The sequence below is a fragment of the Moschus berezovskii genome, chromosome 4, assembly GCF_049115385.1.
Source record: "Moschus berezovskii isolate FMDL1 chromosome 4, NW_MosBer_1.0, whole genome shotgun sequence".
In the NCBI taxonomy this organism is placed as follows: Eukaryota; Metazoa; Chordata; class Mammalia; order Artiodactyla; family Moschidae; genus Moschus; species Moschus berezovskii.
In genome coordinates, this window is record NC_142463.1 from 1993334 (window position 1) to 2009809 (window position 16476).

Below are 16476 nucleotides of genomic sequence, written 5' to 3' on the forward strand. Positions count from 1 at the left end.
AGCCGGCAGGGAGTGAAGCCGGAGGTCAGACGCCAGGAGTGCAGCAGGCACCCCTCCCTGAGGCCTGCCTGCCACCGGCTCGGGCCAGCTAGCCCCATCCAGGGCTCTCAGACACAGCTGCACAGGAGCAGGGAGCAAGTGGGTCAGAGAGCCAGCCCTGCGGTGACATTCAGCCTGTGCCTCCCACAGGGCTCAGGGCGTCTCCTCAGCCAGCCCCAGGCCCCCAGTCAGTGCCAACCTGCACCCGCAGCCTGTGGAGTGTCCCTCTTGGAGTGTCCCTTCCCCGTCCACGCTGCAGGAGGAGAGTGAGTGCTGAGGTTCTGTCGGCCCCGTGCTGGCCGTGGAGCCTGGACCAGCCGGGGAGATGGAAACGCACGGAGCCCTGAGGCTTACCCCTGAGCCGGCCCCCAGCCCCTGGCCCCCAGATCCACTGGCCGTTCGGGTTTTCTACCAATCAGGCTGGCCTTGCCCCTGGTGCGTGCTGCTCAGAAGAAAGCTTAAACTCCCGCGAGCAGAGCGTCCGCCCCGCGACCGGGGGTGGCCCTGAACCGCACAGTGGTCACCTTGTGTCCCCTTGGGTGCCTGGCGCGTCGCCGTGTGGTTGGGCTCTGTTTGCCCAAAGCCCAGGGGCTGCCTCGGCCAGCGGGCCTGGTGCTCGGGCAGGTGGGGGTGGCAGAGGGCCACCCGGGCTGGGAGTGGGGCAGCTGCTGGAGCTCCCACGCCAGGCATCACGGTGTGCACTTCCCGCGGCACGGGGCCGTACACTTTCTTAGCCAGCCCCAGCCCCACGGCCTCCAGGGTGCGCACACCCCAGGACCCGGCTCCACCCTCCTCCACGCCCCAGGGCACCGGCCGCCGCCCCTCCCAGTCGCTGGGGCTGAGGCCTGGTCCCAGGTGTGGCCTCAGGCGACTCCTCCGTCCCTCCTGTTTGAACGTGGATGGAGAGACTGGGAACAGAGCTCGGCTGAAGTCAAGAGCTGCGAGCAGGTGGTGTGGTGGTTAGCTGGATATGTGGCGTGTCAGCCATGGTGTGTGTGGTTCAGTCAGGGTGCGGGGTTCAGTCAGGGTGTGGGGTTCAGTCAGGGGTGTGGGATGTCAGCCAGGGTGTGCAGAGTTCAGTCAGGGTGTGGGGTGTCAGCAAGCTGTGTGGGGTTCGGTCAGGATGTGGGGGAGTCAGCCTGGATGTGCAGGGATCGTCCGGGGTGTGGGGTGTCAGCCGGGCTGTGCAGGGATCAGCCGGGATGTGGGGTGTCAGCTGGACTGTGCGGGGATCGGCAAGGGTGTGGGGTGTCAGCGGCTGTGTGGATTTCATTCGGGGTGTGGGGTGTCAGCCAGGCTATGCAGGGATCAGCCGGGGTGTGGGGTGTCAGCGGGCTGTGTGAGGTTCGGTCAGGATGTGGGGTGTAAGCCGGACTGTGCAGGGATCAGCCGGGGTGTGGGGTGTCGGTGGGCTGTGCGGGATTCACAGTGTGGGATGTCAGCGGGCTGTGCAGGGATCGGCCGGGGTGTGGGGTGTCAGTGGGCTGTGCGGGAATCGGCCGGGGTGTGGGGTGTCAGCGGGCTGTGTGGAGTTCATTCGGGGTGTGGGGTGTCAGCCAGGCTGTGCAGGGATCGGCCGGGGTGTGGGGTGTCAGCGGGCTGTGTGGGGTTCGGTCAGGATGTGGGGTGTAAGCCGGACTGTGCAGGGATCAGCCGGGGTGTGGGGTGTCGGTGGGCTGTGCGGGATTCACAGTGTGGGGTGTCAGCGGGCTGTGTGGAGTTCACTCGGGGTGTGGGGTGTCAGCCAGGCTGTGCAGGGATCGGCCGGGGTGTGGGGTGTCAGCGGGCTGTGTGGGGTTCGGTCAGGGTGTGGGGTTTCAGCGGGCTGTGCGGGGTTCAGTCAGGATGTGGGTTGTCAGCCGGGCTGTGCAGGGATTGGCCGGGGTTGGGGTGTCAGCGGGCTGTGCAGGGTTCGGTCACAGTGTGGGTGTCAGCGGGCTGTGTGGCCTTGGCACTGAGCCTGGCCTGGTGGCCCTGGCCCTCGTGTAAACAGCGCTCCGGCTGAACTCCAGGAGCCCTGAGCCTGAGTCTGGGGTGACCCCGCGTCTCATCTGCTTGTTATGTAATGTGACAACACGGGCATGAATAGAAACCAGATGTCGGGGCGGAGCCGGCAGTCACTCGCCTGCAAGTGCGGTGGCACCACCGGGGTTTCTGCTGCGATCCAGCCCCGTGCCCTGGGAGGCCTGGCTCCGGAGGGCCCAGCCGAGACGGAGGCCTGGCGGGAGGTAGGGAGCAGATGTGTGGGCCTCTCTCTATCGGAAACTGTGCGGGGCTTCCCCCGTGCGGTGTAGCACTCGCGGTCCTGGGAGACCCATGACTCGCTCCCGAGGGTCCGCTCGGACGGTGAGGCCAGCGAGGGGTGAGCAGGCTCCGTGCTGGCCCACCAGCCTCGCGTGCCGGGGGGGCTCCACCTGGGCCAAGACAGCAGGATGTGGGCCTGGGGCACGGCTGGAGCGCCTGGCGGGGTCAGGTGGGGGCTGCTGGCAGCTGGCGGAAGGACTTGGGGGGGCCACTCTGGGTGGCTCAGGGCAGCCTCCTGCTGGGCCAGGCCCCTCCTGGAGGCCTCGCTGAGCACCTCTGCCTGGCCGGCACCCGGGGTGCAGGTCTCTGCCTCTGTGAAATGTGATAAATGAACTCACCTTGCCCACAGACGTATCGCCTCCTCCAGGAAATGACAGGCGGCCACAGATGGTAGTTTGTCATCCTCGTCTAACAAATGAGAAGATGCCCGTGACTGTTATTTTCCGGAAGTTGATCCTCCAGTGGTCCATGGGTTCCGGACTCTCTGTGGAGACCCTTCTGGAAATGGGCCTGGGTTCTTGGCTGTGAGCTTCACGCCCAGCCTGCTTGAAAAGCTCGCGGAAGTGTTGCCTTCTCAGTAGGAAAACCCCGGCTGGGAACTGCTCAGGTCACAGCGTTCTCCTGTGTCCAGGGCCTATCCCGCAGAGCCACAGAGGGACGGGGGCTCCTAGTTCTGAGTACGGATTCCCCTAGGGTCCTCAATCTCGTGTATATAAAGTGACCGCCTGCGCGTGGAGTGCTTTCTGGGTGCTGGGGCGCGCTCAGGGTGTTAAAGAGCTCGTCACACAGTCCTCAGAGCCACTTCTACAAAAGAAGGTGCAGGTGGTCCCCGACATAGGAGATTCGCCTTGACGATGGCATGAGAGTCCTTTGAGGTCAATAGAAACGGTGCTTTGAATGCTGGCTTTTGCTCTTTTCCGGTTCAGCGGTGGGTCTGACCCCCTCTTGTGACGCTGGGCAGTGCAGCGCCCCCGTCAGCCCCGTGATCCTGGGGAAGCAACCGATACACTGACCGCCATTCTGATTTTCAGTCTCAGTGTTCAGTGCTTCACGTGAGAGAGTCGGCATCTTACTGTAAAGCGGGCTTTGTGTTTGACGCCTTTGCCTGACTGTAGGCTGACGTCAGTGTTCTGAGCACCTTTAAGGTAGGAGGCTAGGCTGTGATGGTCAGGAGGTCACAGTGTTAAGAGCATGTTTGACTGACCGTATTCTCAACTTAATCGGGACGTAACCCCGTGGTAAGTCAAGGGGGATCTGTGCTTTTAGGACTCCATTTCACAGATGAGGAAACGGAGGCCCAGGCTGTCCCATGGTGGGGTCCTGCCCGGGCAGGGCCTGGATGTGGTACGGTCACTTGCGTCCGGGTGGACAAGGGGCCTCACTGGGCATCTGCTGCTGGGCCTGTGCGCTGGGCCCCTGTGAACGTCAGAAATGAGGGCAGGAGTCCTGGTGCTGACGGGTGGGATACTGTGGAATATTGTGTGCAGCAGGGAGGATGTGAGACAGTGGGACATCTTTATTCCATTTTGCGTGTTCTAAAAGAGAGCTTGGAAAAACTCACCGGCAGTGTTTGGCAGGCCAGATGCAGTCATTAGGAAATGCTTTCAGTAAGGAGAACGTCTGAAACCATTCTCTCGAGCAGGCGTTGCCCTTGACGGTAGAAAAGCATGTTTAGAATTGCAGGTGGTGCTGGTGCCGTGGAGCCTGCGTTCTGTAGATGAGTGGGGCCTGCCAGGTGGTGGGCGGACGCGTCCTTCTGCCCGGCTCCCGGGGTCTCCCTGTGCGGCCCTCCGCGCTCCCGGGACCCTCGCCTGGGTCCCAGCGGTGGCCACTGCGCAGCCCTGGGAGGCCACTGCTGTCTGGATCTCAGGATCGGTGGTGTTTTGTTTCTAAATGTGACCCATTCTTCATGTTCCCAGAAATAGCCCTGCTCCCCTGAGGGTCCTGGGTTTAGCCAGGGCATGGCGCCTGATCCAGGACCTGGGCTGTGCGCCCAGGGCCCTTCTCCTCCTTGGTGTCAGATTTCCAGACCCTGCTGGGCACCTGAGGCTGGAAGAAAGCAGAGCCTGCAGGGGCCTGGCTTGGAAAAGGACAGTTGACCGCTTGGTCGTGGAGGCTGCCCTGCACTGTTGATCCTGGTGCGTGGACTGGAGGCCCCGGACGGGCCGCCCCCAGCCCTGTGGCCTGCAGCCCTGCTGCTGCATGTTCACGCCAGGCTCGTAACATCTGGTGCATCTCAGGTCCTTTCCAGAAGCTTCTCCCTGCGAGCAGCTCCTGCCTGCACAGGGCTCGGTGGGACACAGGCTGGGTCATCAGTCGTCATCCGGTGCAGGGAGGTCCTGCCTTGTCTTTCACTGCCCCCCACCCAGCTCACCGCGCAGAACCGGACGGGCGCTGGGGCCAGGCTCTGCTGGGTCCGGCAGCCTCGGTCCCGCTGTCTTGCTGTCAGCTGGGCCCCTGGGGGCTCGTGGGGCAAGGGCCCCACCCTGACTCCGAGCAGACGTCCCGTGGCTTGTTTGAAGTGAAGAGTGTGTTTTCCAACGTGCGTTTCACGTGCAGTCATGAAGGCTGTGAAGCTGGGGTGTGTTCAGAGCTGCCTCTGCAGCGTTAGCCCTAGTGTGGAGCCCAGACGTGTCTTCACTCAGGAAGGAGCCCACGGGCTTGGAGCAGGGGTCAGGGAGGCTGTCGGGCCTTGGTGGTGACGCTCAGCGGGCGAACAGCCTGGCCAGGTCACCTCTCAGGTCCTGGCTCCCATCGTGGAAGTCGGCTCCTGGGTCATCACCACTGACCTCGGGGCCCAGGTCGACGGCTCACATCCGACAGTGGACCCTGGGAGTCACTCCAAGCCTAAGCACAGTGCATGAAGGGGTGGGAAACGAGAGGAAAACAAGTGGAGACCAGGGATGTGTTCAGAAGAGTGACTTCCTGGGGGAGAGCGGGGATGCCTGCGACCCCACACTGCTCCTCCGTTTCTCGGGGCAAGACTGACTGGTCTGCCAAAATCTTAGGTCTTGAGTCCCCAGAGCATCGTTTCCATACTTAGACATTAGGCCAGACCGCCCAGGGTACCGGGAATAATCCCTGCTGTGGGGATCACCATCGATTGAGTTTACCCACAGGTGTCCATTCATATGGGTGCTTCTACGTCCCGGCTGCCCGAAGGCTCAGCCTGCTGCTGTCCTGTTTCATGGCCTGTGAGGGCACTGACCACTGTGTCCCCAAAAATCTCCAGATAAAGGGAGGTGGAAGAGTGTTTGCTGAAGATTTACCTGTACAAACTCAAGTGTGTATGTGTGTATATATTTACACTCAAAATACAGCCTTGATTGTTCCATTGGTCTATCATTGTTCAGTTGCTAAGGTATGTCCAACTCTTTGTGACCCTGTGGACTGCAGCACGCCAGGCCTCCCTGTCCATCACCAACTCCTGGAGCTCGCTCAAACTCACGTCCATTGAGTCGGTGATGCCATCCAACCATCTCATCCTCTGTCGTCCCCGTCTCCTCCTGCCTTCAATCTTTCCCAGCATCAGGGTCTTTTCCATGAGTCAGCTCTTCACATCAGGTGACCAAAGTACTGGAGCTTCACCTTCAGCAACAGTCCTTCCAATGAGTATTCAGGACTGATTCCCTTTAGGATGGACTGGTTGGATCTCCTTGCAGTCCAAGGGACTCTCAAGAGTCTTCTCCAGCTGCACAGTTTGAAAGCACCAGCTCTCACATCCATACGTGACTACTGGAAAGACCCTGCCTTGACTGTCCTGAGAGCCCCATTGGTCTAGGGATGGCTGCAGTTTAATAACTAAACGAAGTGAAGTTGCACATGTGCAATAATTTGAATACTATTGAAAGCCAAACAGAGTTTTTATTTACTCTGCCTACAAATCTGTAAACTTCTGGAATTCATCTTGGAATACCTTTTTGAAAACAGTTCATGCCGAAAGTGTTATAGACAAAGATAGCCCGACTCCTGCATTGCCTGCCCACGTGTCTGCCCTCACCTTGAGAAACCTACCCCCTGCAGCGGGTGTGAGCACTGACCACTAGGCTGTTGTCCTTACGGTTAGAGAACATGCAGAAGCAGTCTTGAACGCTACTCCATTTATGCCATTTAGATGGATTTATCGCTAGTGAAGAACCCCCTGGCCAGTGCGAGAGACGTAAGAGACGAGGGTTCGATTCCTGGGTCGGGATGGTCCCCTGGAGAAGGGCATGGCGACACACGCCAGTATTGGAGTATTGCCTGGAGAAGCCCACGGACAGAGAACCTGGAAGGCTGCAGTCCATGGGGTTGCAAAGAGTTAGACAGAACTGAGGGACTGAGCACGCACGTGTGCGTTGTCTGCCCTTGAAGGAAGGAACCCTAACTGCCCTCAGCATGTGCCCTCGAGGCAGTGGGTGTGTTTGCCCCACAGGCAGGTCTTGTTAAGACCAGGCCCTGCAGGCCAGGTCCTACCCTCTACATGTCCCCAGCCAGCAGCTCCAAATGCCCTTTGCTTGAAGTCATTTGCATTTTTATAGGGCTTTTTTTGTTTGTTTTTTGCTAACTTAGAGGATCCCATGTGGAATACTGTTCCGCTGAGGGTAGAGGCTCTCACTGTCCTTCCTAATCCTCATCCAACAGTTTAGAAAACAGTTACCCCGCTGTCGGTGTCCATGGACATGGGGAGCAGCCCTGGGGCTCCTGACTCCAGGGGCCTCGGCACGGGGGCCTGGCAAGGGGAAAACGCTCCTGGGCCAGCTTCTCTTTTAAAACAGCCTCTGGACGGGGCAGGGCGCTTAGAGGACTTGGGCAGTTAATTCACACTGAGCGTTTAGGATGTTCTCCTGTGTGTTCATCTGAGCCTCGCGGGAGCCCTGAGAGAGTTAAGCCAGGCCTGGTGCGTTAATCTGCTTTTTCAGATTGTTAATAATGAAAGTGACACCAGGCCGCCATCCAGTGTCACTTCATTCTCACCACTAGTTTACATGGCTTAGCGCGTGTGAGCCTCGTCGGCGCTAAGAAGAATCCTGCTCCAGGGGCTGGGCCTGTGGGCTCCCGCCGCGTGGAGCAAGAGCCTCCCCAGCTCCAGCTGCTGCGTTCCCCGTCTTGGGCTGTGCTTCCCGTCCATCTTGTGCTGTGCTCCCTGTCCATCCTGAGCTGTGCTTCACGCCTGGGAACCGCTCAGGTAGACCTGGCTGAGGTCAGCGGTCGCTGGTGGGGCAGCCGGGCTGGGGTGCAGGCCATTGGGTCCCAGTGCCAGGCTGTGCCCTCATGGGTGCTCAGCGAAGCAGGGGGCGAGGCGAGACGGGTCAGGGAGGACCTGGCAGGCCTTGGATGCAGTGCAGAAGGGAGCGAGGCCCTGGTGCTGGACTGTGCTGGGAACACCAGGGCAGGGGCCTCCCGGAGACTGAGTGAGCACAGGGCCACGTCCATGCAGGACACCTGGCGGCCAGGGCTTTCCTTAGGAATAAGGAGCAAGGCCTCTGGTCGCTGCGGGGCGCAGTTTACAGATGAGCTGTTTTTCCACTCGGACGGCGCTCCAGCCCGCCTGGACACTCTCACTTGATGGGCGAATCGTGGAAGCAGCTCAATGGGATGGTTTTCTCAACTGTGAGTTTAAAAAAAAAAAAAGGTGAAAACTCTATGAGGACAAGTGATTTCAAGAAGAGAACAAAGCAAAACAGCTGGAAGATAAACAGAAAAGCAGACCTGGCCCCTGAGGCTCGTCCGCTGTGCTCAGGACGGGCCAGCCTCCACACTGGGGCGAGCCACACCAGAGACGTTTGGGGTTGATTGCAAAAGAGTGGGAAATATTTCCCTTTACAGAGGACAGGTCTCGAGGAGAGGAAGTGGAATTTTAAGCAGGCAATACAGAAAGACAAAAATAAACAGGCTAGAGTAGATACAAAGTAAGAAAGAGCTCCTTCAAGTGGTCGAGCCCTAAGGGCTTCCTGGGAGCCCAGTCCTTAGACCACCGCACACCTGTCTTTGCTTTAGTCCAGGCCAGGGCTGAGCACAGGGGGACAGGACTGACCAGCGTCCCCCACACAAAGGTGGGGACCCCCCTACTGTCCGGGCGTCTGGGTGCCCTCCCACGTCTCTCTGGCTTCGTTGCCCAGCTCGGGCACCAGCCTTCATGTGCTAAACTCGCGGCAGGCCCCCCTGGGGAAGAGTGGGTGTTGTCTCTCGGGCGCTGTGATCACGCTGGCCTCCGCAGGACAGACAAGCCCTGGTCAGATGCTCAGCTCAGCCTCACCCTCAGCAGCCCCTTAGCAATGGCTCCATCTCCCGCTAGCGTTTTTTGTAAAGAAGCAAATGGATGAAGTGCCAGCAGGACCCAGACGTGCGGGCCGGTGTGGAGAGCCCAGCATGGCCTCTCCTGCTTGTGGGGACTTGAGGAGCAGGAGGAGGACAGTCCCTCTGGGGGGACACACAGGCGGGAGGGACGTCCTGCAGGAGTGAGAAGCTCACAGGCTCAGACGCACCCTGGAGCCCACAGTGGCTCCTGACAGTGGCTGGGATGCGGGCGCGGGGAGGGGGCCTGCTTTCACCGGGGGGCCTCTGGCTGGTGTTTACAGGCTATGGAGACAGCCCCCCACCACCACCGTGGGGGTGCGGGTACCCGCCCCAGAGGCTCAGGTGCAGGTGTCTGGCCCTGCGGGGGGCAGGAAAGGGACGGGGCGGCCCTGGAGGGGTGCTCCTGGGTGGGGGGACGCCCGGGGGGCGGAGCGGGGAGGGGAGCCCTCGCCTGGGAGGGCTGGTCCTGGAGTGGCTCGGAGTGGACGGGCGGGGTGAGGATTGGGCTGCCTTATTTCTCCCTCCACCGGGCAGCGTGGGCCGTGCGGAAGGGTCCCTGAGACGGCGCGCCGCCGGTGGGCTGGCTGCACTTCGGTGTTCTCACGCCCAGTCGGCAGGCAAACTCGGTCAGATTAATGCACGTGTGCAGCAGAGTCGAGTCTACTTGAGAGGGCTTTTCCCTCGCCTGGAAGAAGAGGAGAGACACCGAGAGAGCGACGCTTAGTGAGGAGGCGCCCCCCCCCACCCCGACCTCTGAGCCAGCCCCCCCCCCCCCCCCCGACCTCTGAGCCTCTGAGCCAGCCCCCCGACCTCTGAGCCAGCCCACCAGCGTGACGGCGGGGGAGGGTCTCAGCTCCGCGGTGCGGACCGCCTGCCGCGCTTGGCCGTCCAGCACTTATGTCTGGCCGGCGCAACGGAGGAGCCACGTTTCCATTTTCCTTTTAATTGATTTCAGGGTTAGTTGTCACCGGTGGCTCGTGGCTCCCACACCCCAGCTGTGAGCAGGGCTCCAGGCCTAGGGCTTTCTCCATCTATTGGAGAGTACCCCGCTGACTCCTTTCGAGTTTCTTGATGGGGATGGAAAAGCAGGTGGCTTGTGTGGGAATGAGGCGCTCCTTAAATGATCCAGCCGCGCTGGGTCTTAGCTGAGGCAGGCAGGACCCCGTTCCCTGACCGGGGGCGGAACACGTGCCCCGTGCACTGGGAGTGCACACTCGTAACCCGTGGACCACCAGGGGAGCCCCCACAGTGGGGTGCCCTTGACAGGAGCTGCCTGGGCAGCCCCTTCTCATGGCTGTTAGGAGGGCGGGCAGGGGACGTCCTGAGCCCCTGGAGGGCCGCCCGCCGTTCTGGGGGCGGTCATCTGGCCCCAGCGGTGTGACGGAAGCGGGGCTCGCTGTTGGGACCGGGGAGAAGTCCTAGGGCCACGGCACCTGCCCCCCCTGGCTGCCCCGTCTCAGCTGTGTCCTGTCACCGGCCGGCCCGGCTGCTGCGGCCCTCTCAGGTTACAGCGGGAGCAGGGCGGGACGCCGGACACGCAGGCACACGGCGTCCAAATGGGCCTTCTCGGGCGGGAGCCAGTGAACCTGCAGGAGCCACGGCCAGCAGAGACAGACCCTCTTCACGGGCCCAGCCGGGGCCCTTCTCACGCGCGCGGGGTGGTGTCTGCTGTGGCTGTGTGGACGGTCGGCAGTTCCTCGGCCTGTAAGTGACCGCTGGCCACCAGCCTGTGAGGCGTGGGTGCGGGTGTCCCTCTGTGCGCGTGTGGCCAGAGGCCCCAGTCCCACCTGCCGCCCCTCGTTGCTGACGCTGGAGCATCTGCGTGCACCCGGGCCGCGCACAGAGTTCCTTAAGGCACCGAGGTCACGTCCAGCCCTTTGCGCTGTGTGTGAGGCCTCTGTCGGAAGCGACTGTGCTTGGCGCGGCCGCCCTTCCTACAGGAAAAGAGACCGGACCGTCGGTGTGTTGATTGTGGGGACTCTTCTCTGATGGCAGGCTGCCAGCCAATCCCATCTTTTAAATACGTGACAAAGGAGGGGGTTTTCCCAATCGTATGTACTTAAGGGAATAATGTTGTCCACTGTATGACCCGGTTAAGTTATGAGAGAGCCGCAGTAGTTGCGTGAAAATGGGTCTAAAGCAGTGTTCCTGTGCGGTGCATGTCCCAGCCCCTGCAGGTGAAGTGTGTTGATGTGTGCATCGTTGGACTCTGGGTACCTGAGCTGGGCTGTGGTTTCGGGGCTTGTGGACGTGGTCAGATGTCCGTCTGTGTCGCCGAGGGCTGGGCTGCCTGCTGGCATTTAGATGAAGCAAAGTTTAGCAGGAGGACAGCTGTGACGATAAGGGAGGAATCTCCCGCAAAGTGCGTCCCGCCCGGGGACTCGCCCGCTTGAATGACGATGGTGACAGAGGGACCTGAGCCCTGGTGTAGGGTGTGCACCCTTGAGCTGAAGAGCCCCAGCGTCCCCCTGAGAGGCGAGGGCCGCGGTGTTTGTGGTTCCGGCTGTGAGTCAGGTTCTGGAAGCGTCCGCCCGCTCCCTCGTGATGCCCGGGTGGGCTGCCAGCCATCGCTCGCCCAGGGGCCAGCCAAACCCAGTCCCGGAGCCTGGCCGCAGTCCCGGCCTGGCTGCTTGCGGATGTCCCGCCCTCACCCTGCGGCGCCCCGAGCTCACTGCCCTCCTGGCATTTGGTGAGCAGAGTTTGGTTTGGTGTTTCTGGTTCGCGGTTTAGTCTTTGGCAGTTTCTTTCGACCCTGAGGCTGTGCTGTGTGTGCATTCACCTGTGCTGGCCTCCGCAGACTTGCACGCCCGGGCCGCGTGGGCCTCCCTTCTGTTTCCCTCAACCTCTGTCCATCCTGGGCATCTTCTCGTGCCCATGGTGCTGTGGGCAGACGCATGCACAGAGGCAGTGGGCATGATGGGGGCAGCCGCCCCGTGGTTAGGAGACCTTCAACCCAGCTGCATTGGGAATGAGCTGTCACTCGCTGGGTTTCAGTTTGCTCCAGGATTCTGGGGGGTGAACGCAGCCTTCTGAAAGTCTCTCTTGGTGTCTGAGGTCAGGCGGCCTGAGCAGGCCTGGCCTTGCAAGTCCTGTGGGCCTGAGCAGGGAGGCCTGGAGCTGCAGTGGCTGGCATCTCCACAGGCAGCGTGGTTTCTGTGGGACGGTCCTGGAGGATGCTGGCGTGGCCTGCTCCCCACGGAGCTTCATCAGCTCATGAGGCTGGACCAGTCGAGAGGGCTCCTGCGGACATGCTGTCCTCTGGGTAGAGGAGCTGTGGACACAGGCTTGCGGTCACAGAGACTGACCGCTGGTCTGAACCTCGGCTGGGAGCCTCTGTCTCTGCCCTGGGCTGCCCCGTATCTAAAGCCACGCGCTCAGCGCACCAGACACACACGCAAAGGCCCAGTGCTCCCCTCTCTGCAGGCTGAGCACAGAATGCGGTGCCCACCCCGAGCCTGGTCCCCGAGCACCTGTGCTGAGCTCACGGCGTCAGGCAGGCTGGTTTGTGGCTTCCCGAAGGGCAGGGCTGCCAGGCACCACCCCTGAGAAGGCGGGGGTCCCTCTTCCGAGGCCCGTCCTCTGAGCAGACCCTGCATCCGTGGAGTCTGGGTGCCCCTGGCCCCCGTTCTGGGGAAAGTGCGCACCCCCTTGGGAAGTGGGAAGTGTCGATGTCGCCTGGCCACTCATTCTGCAGAGCTAAGAGCCTGGCTGGGTCGGGGAGCAGGCCGGGAGGGGACCCGGGCCAGAGTGGGTCCAGGCCGGGAGGGGACCCGGGCTTACAGGGCCGTCGGATGTTCCTGCCCTGGGGGGGCCTCCCCCGAGGTGACAGCACAGCCCAGCCTTTATATTAAGTAGCATAAAACGAATTCCTTTTTTAAAATAGGAAAATAAACAGAAATGAACGTTTTGTTATTTTTTTTCCTGCACCCCAAGGAACATCTTTTGGAAGCCATTGAGATCACTGTGTCATTTCTTTGGCAAGAATAATCAAATGTTGAATGTCAAGGAAAATTAGAGCAAATAGTTCCAAGACCGTCTGATTCATACAGGCCTGAAGAGCAGTTTTCACCATCAATCCAGAGTTTTCTAAACGTGTCCGCCAGCCCCCTCTGCTCAGGTAGAGCCCGAACCCGTGGGCCCCCCTCAGCCCCACAGAGCTGGTCCGCAGGGTCCAGTGTGTGACCAGCACGGAGTCCACTGTCCCCGGGTGGTCGGGGAGTCCTGCCTAGGTTTCTGATTTAATGACTGTTGTTCAAGAAAGAGAGTCAGAAATTATCAGATAATGCTCAGTCCAAAAAAAAAACAAAAAAAGCAGTGAAGGTTCTCTTAAATGCCAGCCAGCACTGTGACCCTGACTGCAGGGAGCCCTGCAGGGTAGCTGAGGCCCCAGAAAAGACGGTGACCTTTCGAGGCTGAGCTCAGTTCAGCCGGCGGTCTGCATGGAAAATACAGACAGTAACCAGCGGGACCAGGAGAAACCCGCGGGCCGTGGAACTCGAGGTGGCAGGGCGGGCCAGGTGGCCCTGCCCTGTGCTCTGGGGCTTGGGCTGAAGGCCTCTCCGCGCCTGAGTCGTGCCTGTGGCTGAGCGTGCCACGTGCACCTGTGCGTGCGTGCGTGCGTGCTGCGCACCTGCTTCCTTTCCGTGTACGGTGCTGGTCATCCCGCTTAGGCTCCTGCGAGGGTGCTGTCCTTTCCTTCCGGGGGACCTACAGCGGCCCCCGTCCCTCTGGGCCTCAGTGGGGTCATCTGTAGAATGGGTGCTCATGCTCACATCCTCAAGAGATCGGAGTCCCCGCTTGTGAGCTCCAGATCGCTGCCCCTGACTTCGGGGCCGGGTCGGACCTGGGGCCTTGTCAGAAGCCGCTGCAAGTGAGGCGCGAATGTGTGGCCGAGCAGGGAAGCGCCTCAGAATGTAGGTCACAGGGCTCTCTGTTCCCGAGACGCGCCCCACCTGGTTTGGAACACAGGTGGCTACCCCTCCGGTCTGTTCTTGCAGAAAATTGTCGGTGGTTTGGGCGAGGACATCTTTCTTAAGAGGTAAAATGAAGCTCAACAGGAACAGTCAACTGGACACAAAACAGGAAAGCTTTAGGGAAGTTCAAGCATGAGAGGAAGTGAGAGATTATACAATAACGCCCGACGAGCGCATTCTCTTTGAAGAAGCAAGGGTGCTTTGTCCTTTTTCGATTGAAAAGATGGGAACTGTTTATTGCAGGGCATTTTTAAGAGTGTAGACGCGGGTGCCTCCGGTCCCCTCCTCCCCGGACCGTGGGGGCCGCCGCTGCGACGCAGCCCCTTCCATCGCGCCCTCCCTGTGTCTGCTAGTTCTGCAGACTGGCCTCTGGGTGACCGTGAGTTTTGCTAGTTTGCCCCTCGCACGCACAGTTGCCATCGTCACCTTTGTCAGGACCAGGGGACCCTTCACGGATGGCTAGCCTCCAGAGTGGTGCTGGCAGGCATCGTCCCGAGCTGGCCTGGCACGTCCCCTGCCGCCGGGCATGGGCGGTCTGCAGGTGGCCTGTGGAATGTGAACAGGAGCAGCCCCCTTCTGCCCACCGCCCAGTGTCACCAGGACTGAGCAGGGACGCCCACGGTGACTTCGAGGGAGACACGGAGGAGCCGAGGCTGCGGCGGGGTAACCCCCTGCCCCCACCTCATCCCCAGGCCTTTCCATGTCCCGCCGTGCACCCTGGCCTGAGCCTCGCCCACCATGGACTCTGAGGGCCTGGGGACAGGGCTGTGTGTGCCCAACTGTTCCCGCTATTGTTCCCCCACCATGGAAATGACAGCTCACCCCCAGAACCTGGCCTGTTGGGACTCTTACCTTTATCTCCACGCTTGACATTCCATCAGGTTCCCAAATGCGACTGTTCTTCTCCTAAAAATCAGTCTCCACCTCTGCTTTCTTGGTGCCCACGGCTGCAGAGAGCCTCTCCCAGGTGCAGACCCGACAGGGGGCCCCCAGCCTCAGGGCCTAGTCCGCTCCCCTCGGGCAGCCCCCATGTGGCCAGTGGTCCTTGTCTGAGTCGGCGGGTGACCGAGCGCATGCACGGGCCCCAGTCTCCCTGCTCACAAGAGGGCCCTGTTCCATGTGTGGCAGAAGGTGGCGGGGGCGGGGGACCATTGGAACGACCCAGCGCTTTCTAGAAACTTGCGTCCCCTCTCGCTGCTGTACTTGGATGACTTGAAGCCGCCCTGTTGCCTTTAGCTGCCAGGGCCCCAGCGGGGGTTTAGCGAGTGCGTGTAGTTTGGTGTTTCCTGCTGAGGTTCAAGGAAGCATGGGCCGGCGTGCCTGCCTTCAGGGTGCTCGTACTGCCCATGTAAACCTGTTAGCCTCACAGGCTCAATGCCGGGGGGTGCTGGGCGGAAGGGCGGCAGGGCGGGGGCCTGGGGGCATGCCCAGCACTCCCCGAGCCCTGGTGGAGGGGGCCGCCCCGGACTGGAGGGCACAGCCTGGCGGCCCCGGCTGCTTCCGCGGGCTTGTCTGGACCCTGTTTCTCTCCGTGGCCCCCCGCCTCCGCCATGCTCAGGTCCTGGCTCCTATAGGTGTGGTGGTGGGGTCTGCTGCTTCAACATTGCCAGGGCCCCCAAGTCTGAGGGCCCTGGACCCCCTGCATTGCAGGCCTGCCGGCTGGGGCCCTGTCTGTGCTCCCCTGGCGGGTTCCTATCCGCCGGGACTGCAAGGCCGCTCTTCTAAGACGGGGTTTTCTGGGACCCTGGATCTTACAAGATGTTTGCACTCACCTGAAAAGTTGGCAGGAGAGCGGGTGGGCATCTGAACCCAGCAGAGTCCTTCTTAAAGGCCTGCTCCAGTCTGCTGTTTGAGCAGCCTGCTCCTGGTCCTCTCATGCAGGACAAGTCCAAGGGGCGACTGAGCTGAAGGCGGCAGCCAGAGGGGCGCTGCCCCAGGACTGGCTGGCAGGGACCGGGGCCAGTTCCCGCGAAGCCTGCTGGGTGGGCAGCCCTGCCTTATTTCTGGAGGGGTGTGCAGCTCCTTATTATTATTTTTACTTTTAAAGGTAAAAGTACATCTGATGGGGCTTCCCGTTTGTTGTTTGGACAGTAACTAACGTGGAAAGTTCGTTTCCCACCCAGGGTCCTGTGTGCTCTCTGCTTTGAGTGCTAACAGGCTGACTTTTAAAGGGGGCCGTCCACCCCACATCCCGTGGAAACATCTCCTGGCTCCTGAGGGCTTGTCTGTGTCCTTCTCCTACTCCAGTTACAGAAGGAAAAAACTGGAACCTGTATTTTCCCTACCTGCCCCCCCACCAACTCACCAGTGAGTGGAAACCGGGCTGGGCCTGAGTGACACGTGTTTTATGACCAGCCTGTTCTTTAATGTCCAGGTAGGAGCCTGTTCTTTGCTCTTCTGCAACTGAAGTTAAACATTTTAAATAATGTCAGGGTCGGGGTAGGGGGGTTCCCTGTGTCTCCCAGACCCTGCCACGGCCGGCGGCTGTGTCCAGGGCAGGGACGCCTGGTCCAGCAGTGCCTGGGCCCAGCGCCCGCTCCCTCTGCCCGTCGTTGGCGTGCTCACCCTCTGCTGCCGCCCGCACCCACGTGTTCCAGCAGCCTTTGCGTCACGCCTCGAACAAACAACAAACACTGGAAGGGTTTATGTTCTCAGCCAGAGGAATAGCCAGAGCCCCAGGTTTACTGCGGGGCCCTGGGCCCAGCAGGCTGTGACTGTGCTGAGCCACGGGGCCGTCAGCACGGGTGTCCCGGGAAAGGCTCTGCTGGTGGTCCTGGACCCCAGGGCCTGGCGGCTCACAGCCTCCCAGCACCCGTGTCCCGGCCCCACCCCACCTCCCAGCCTGGGCTGGGCCCAGAGACAGCTTCCTGCTCAGGGAGCC

At 61.0% G+C, this 16476-nt stretch overlaps 1 protein-coding gene across 7 annotated transcripts in view; it reads left to right on the forward strand.

Moving 5' to 3' along the window:
- The window catches only part of HDAC4 (histone deacetylase 4), a 288194-nt gene that overhangs the window by 91778 nt on the left and 179940 nt on the right, over positions 1-16476 (forward strand). Inside the window, exon 1 of one of the 7 annotated variants that reach the window (XM_055401687.2) lies at positions 1841-2267. The exons of 2 other annotated variants lie outside the window; for them this stretch is intronic. Coding sequence is in view for 4 of the 5 variants with exons in the window: in XM_055401681.2 (XP_055257656.2) it covers positions 10179-10326 (148 nt within the window). In the remaining variant the exon portion in view is untranslated. Of the gene's footprint in view, positions 1-1840; positions 2268-9653; positions 10327-16476 lie in introns of those variants that run through there. 4 more of the 7 variants (XM_055401681.2, XM_055401682.2, XM_055401683.2 and 1 more) reach the window with 4 other exon arrangements.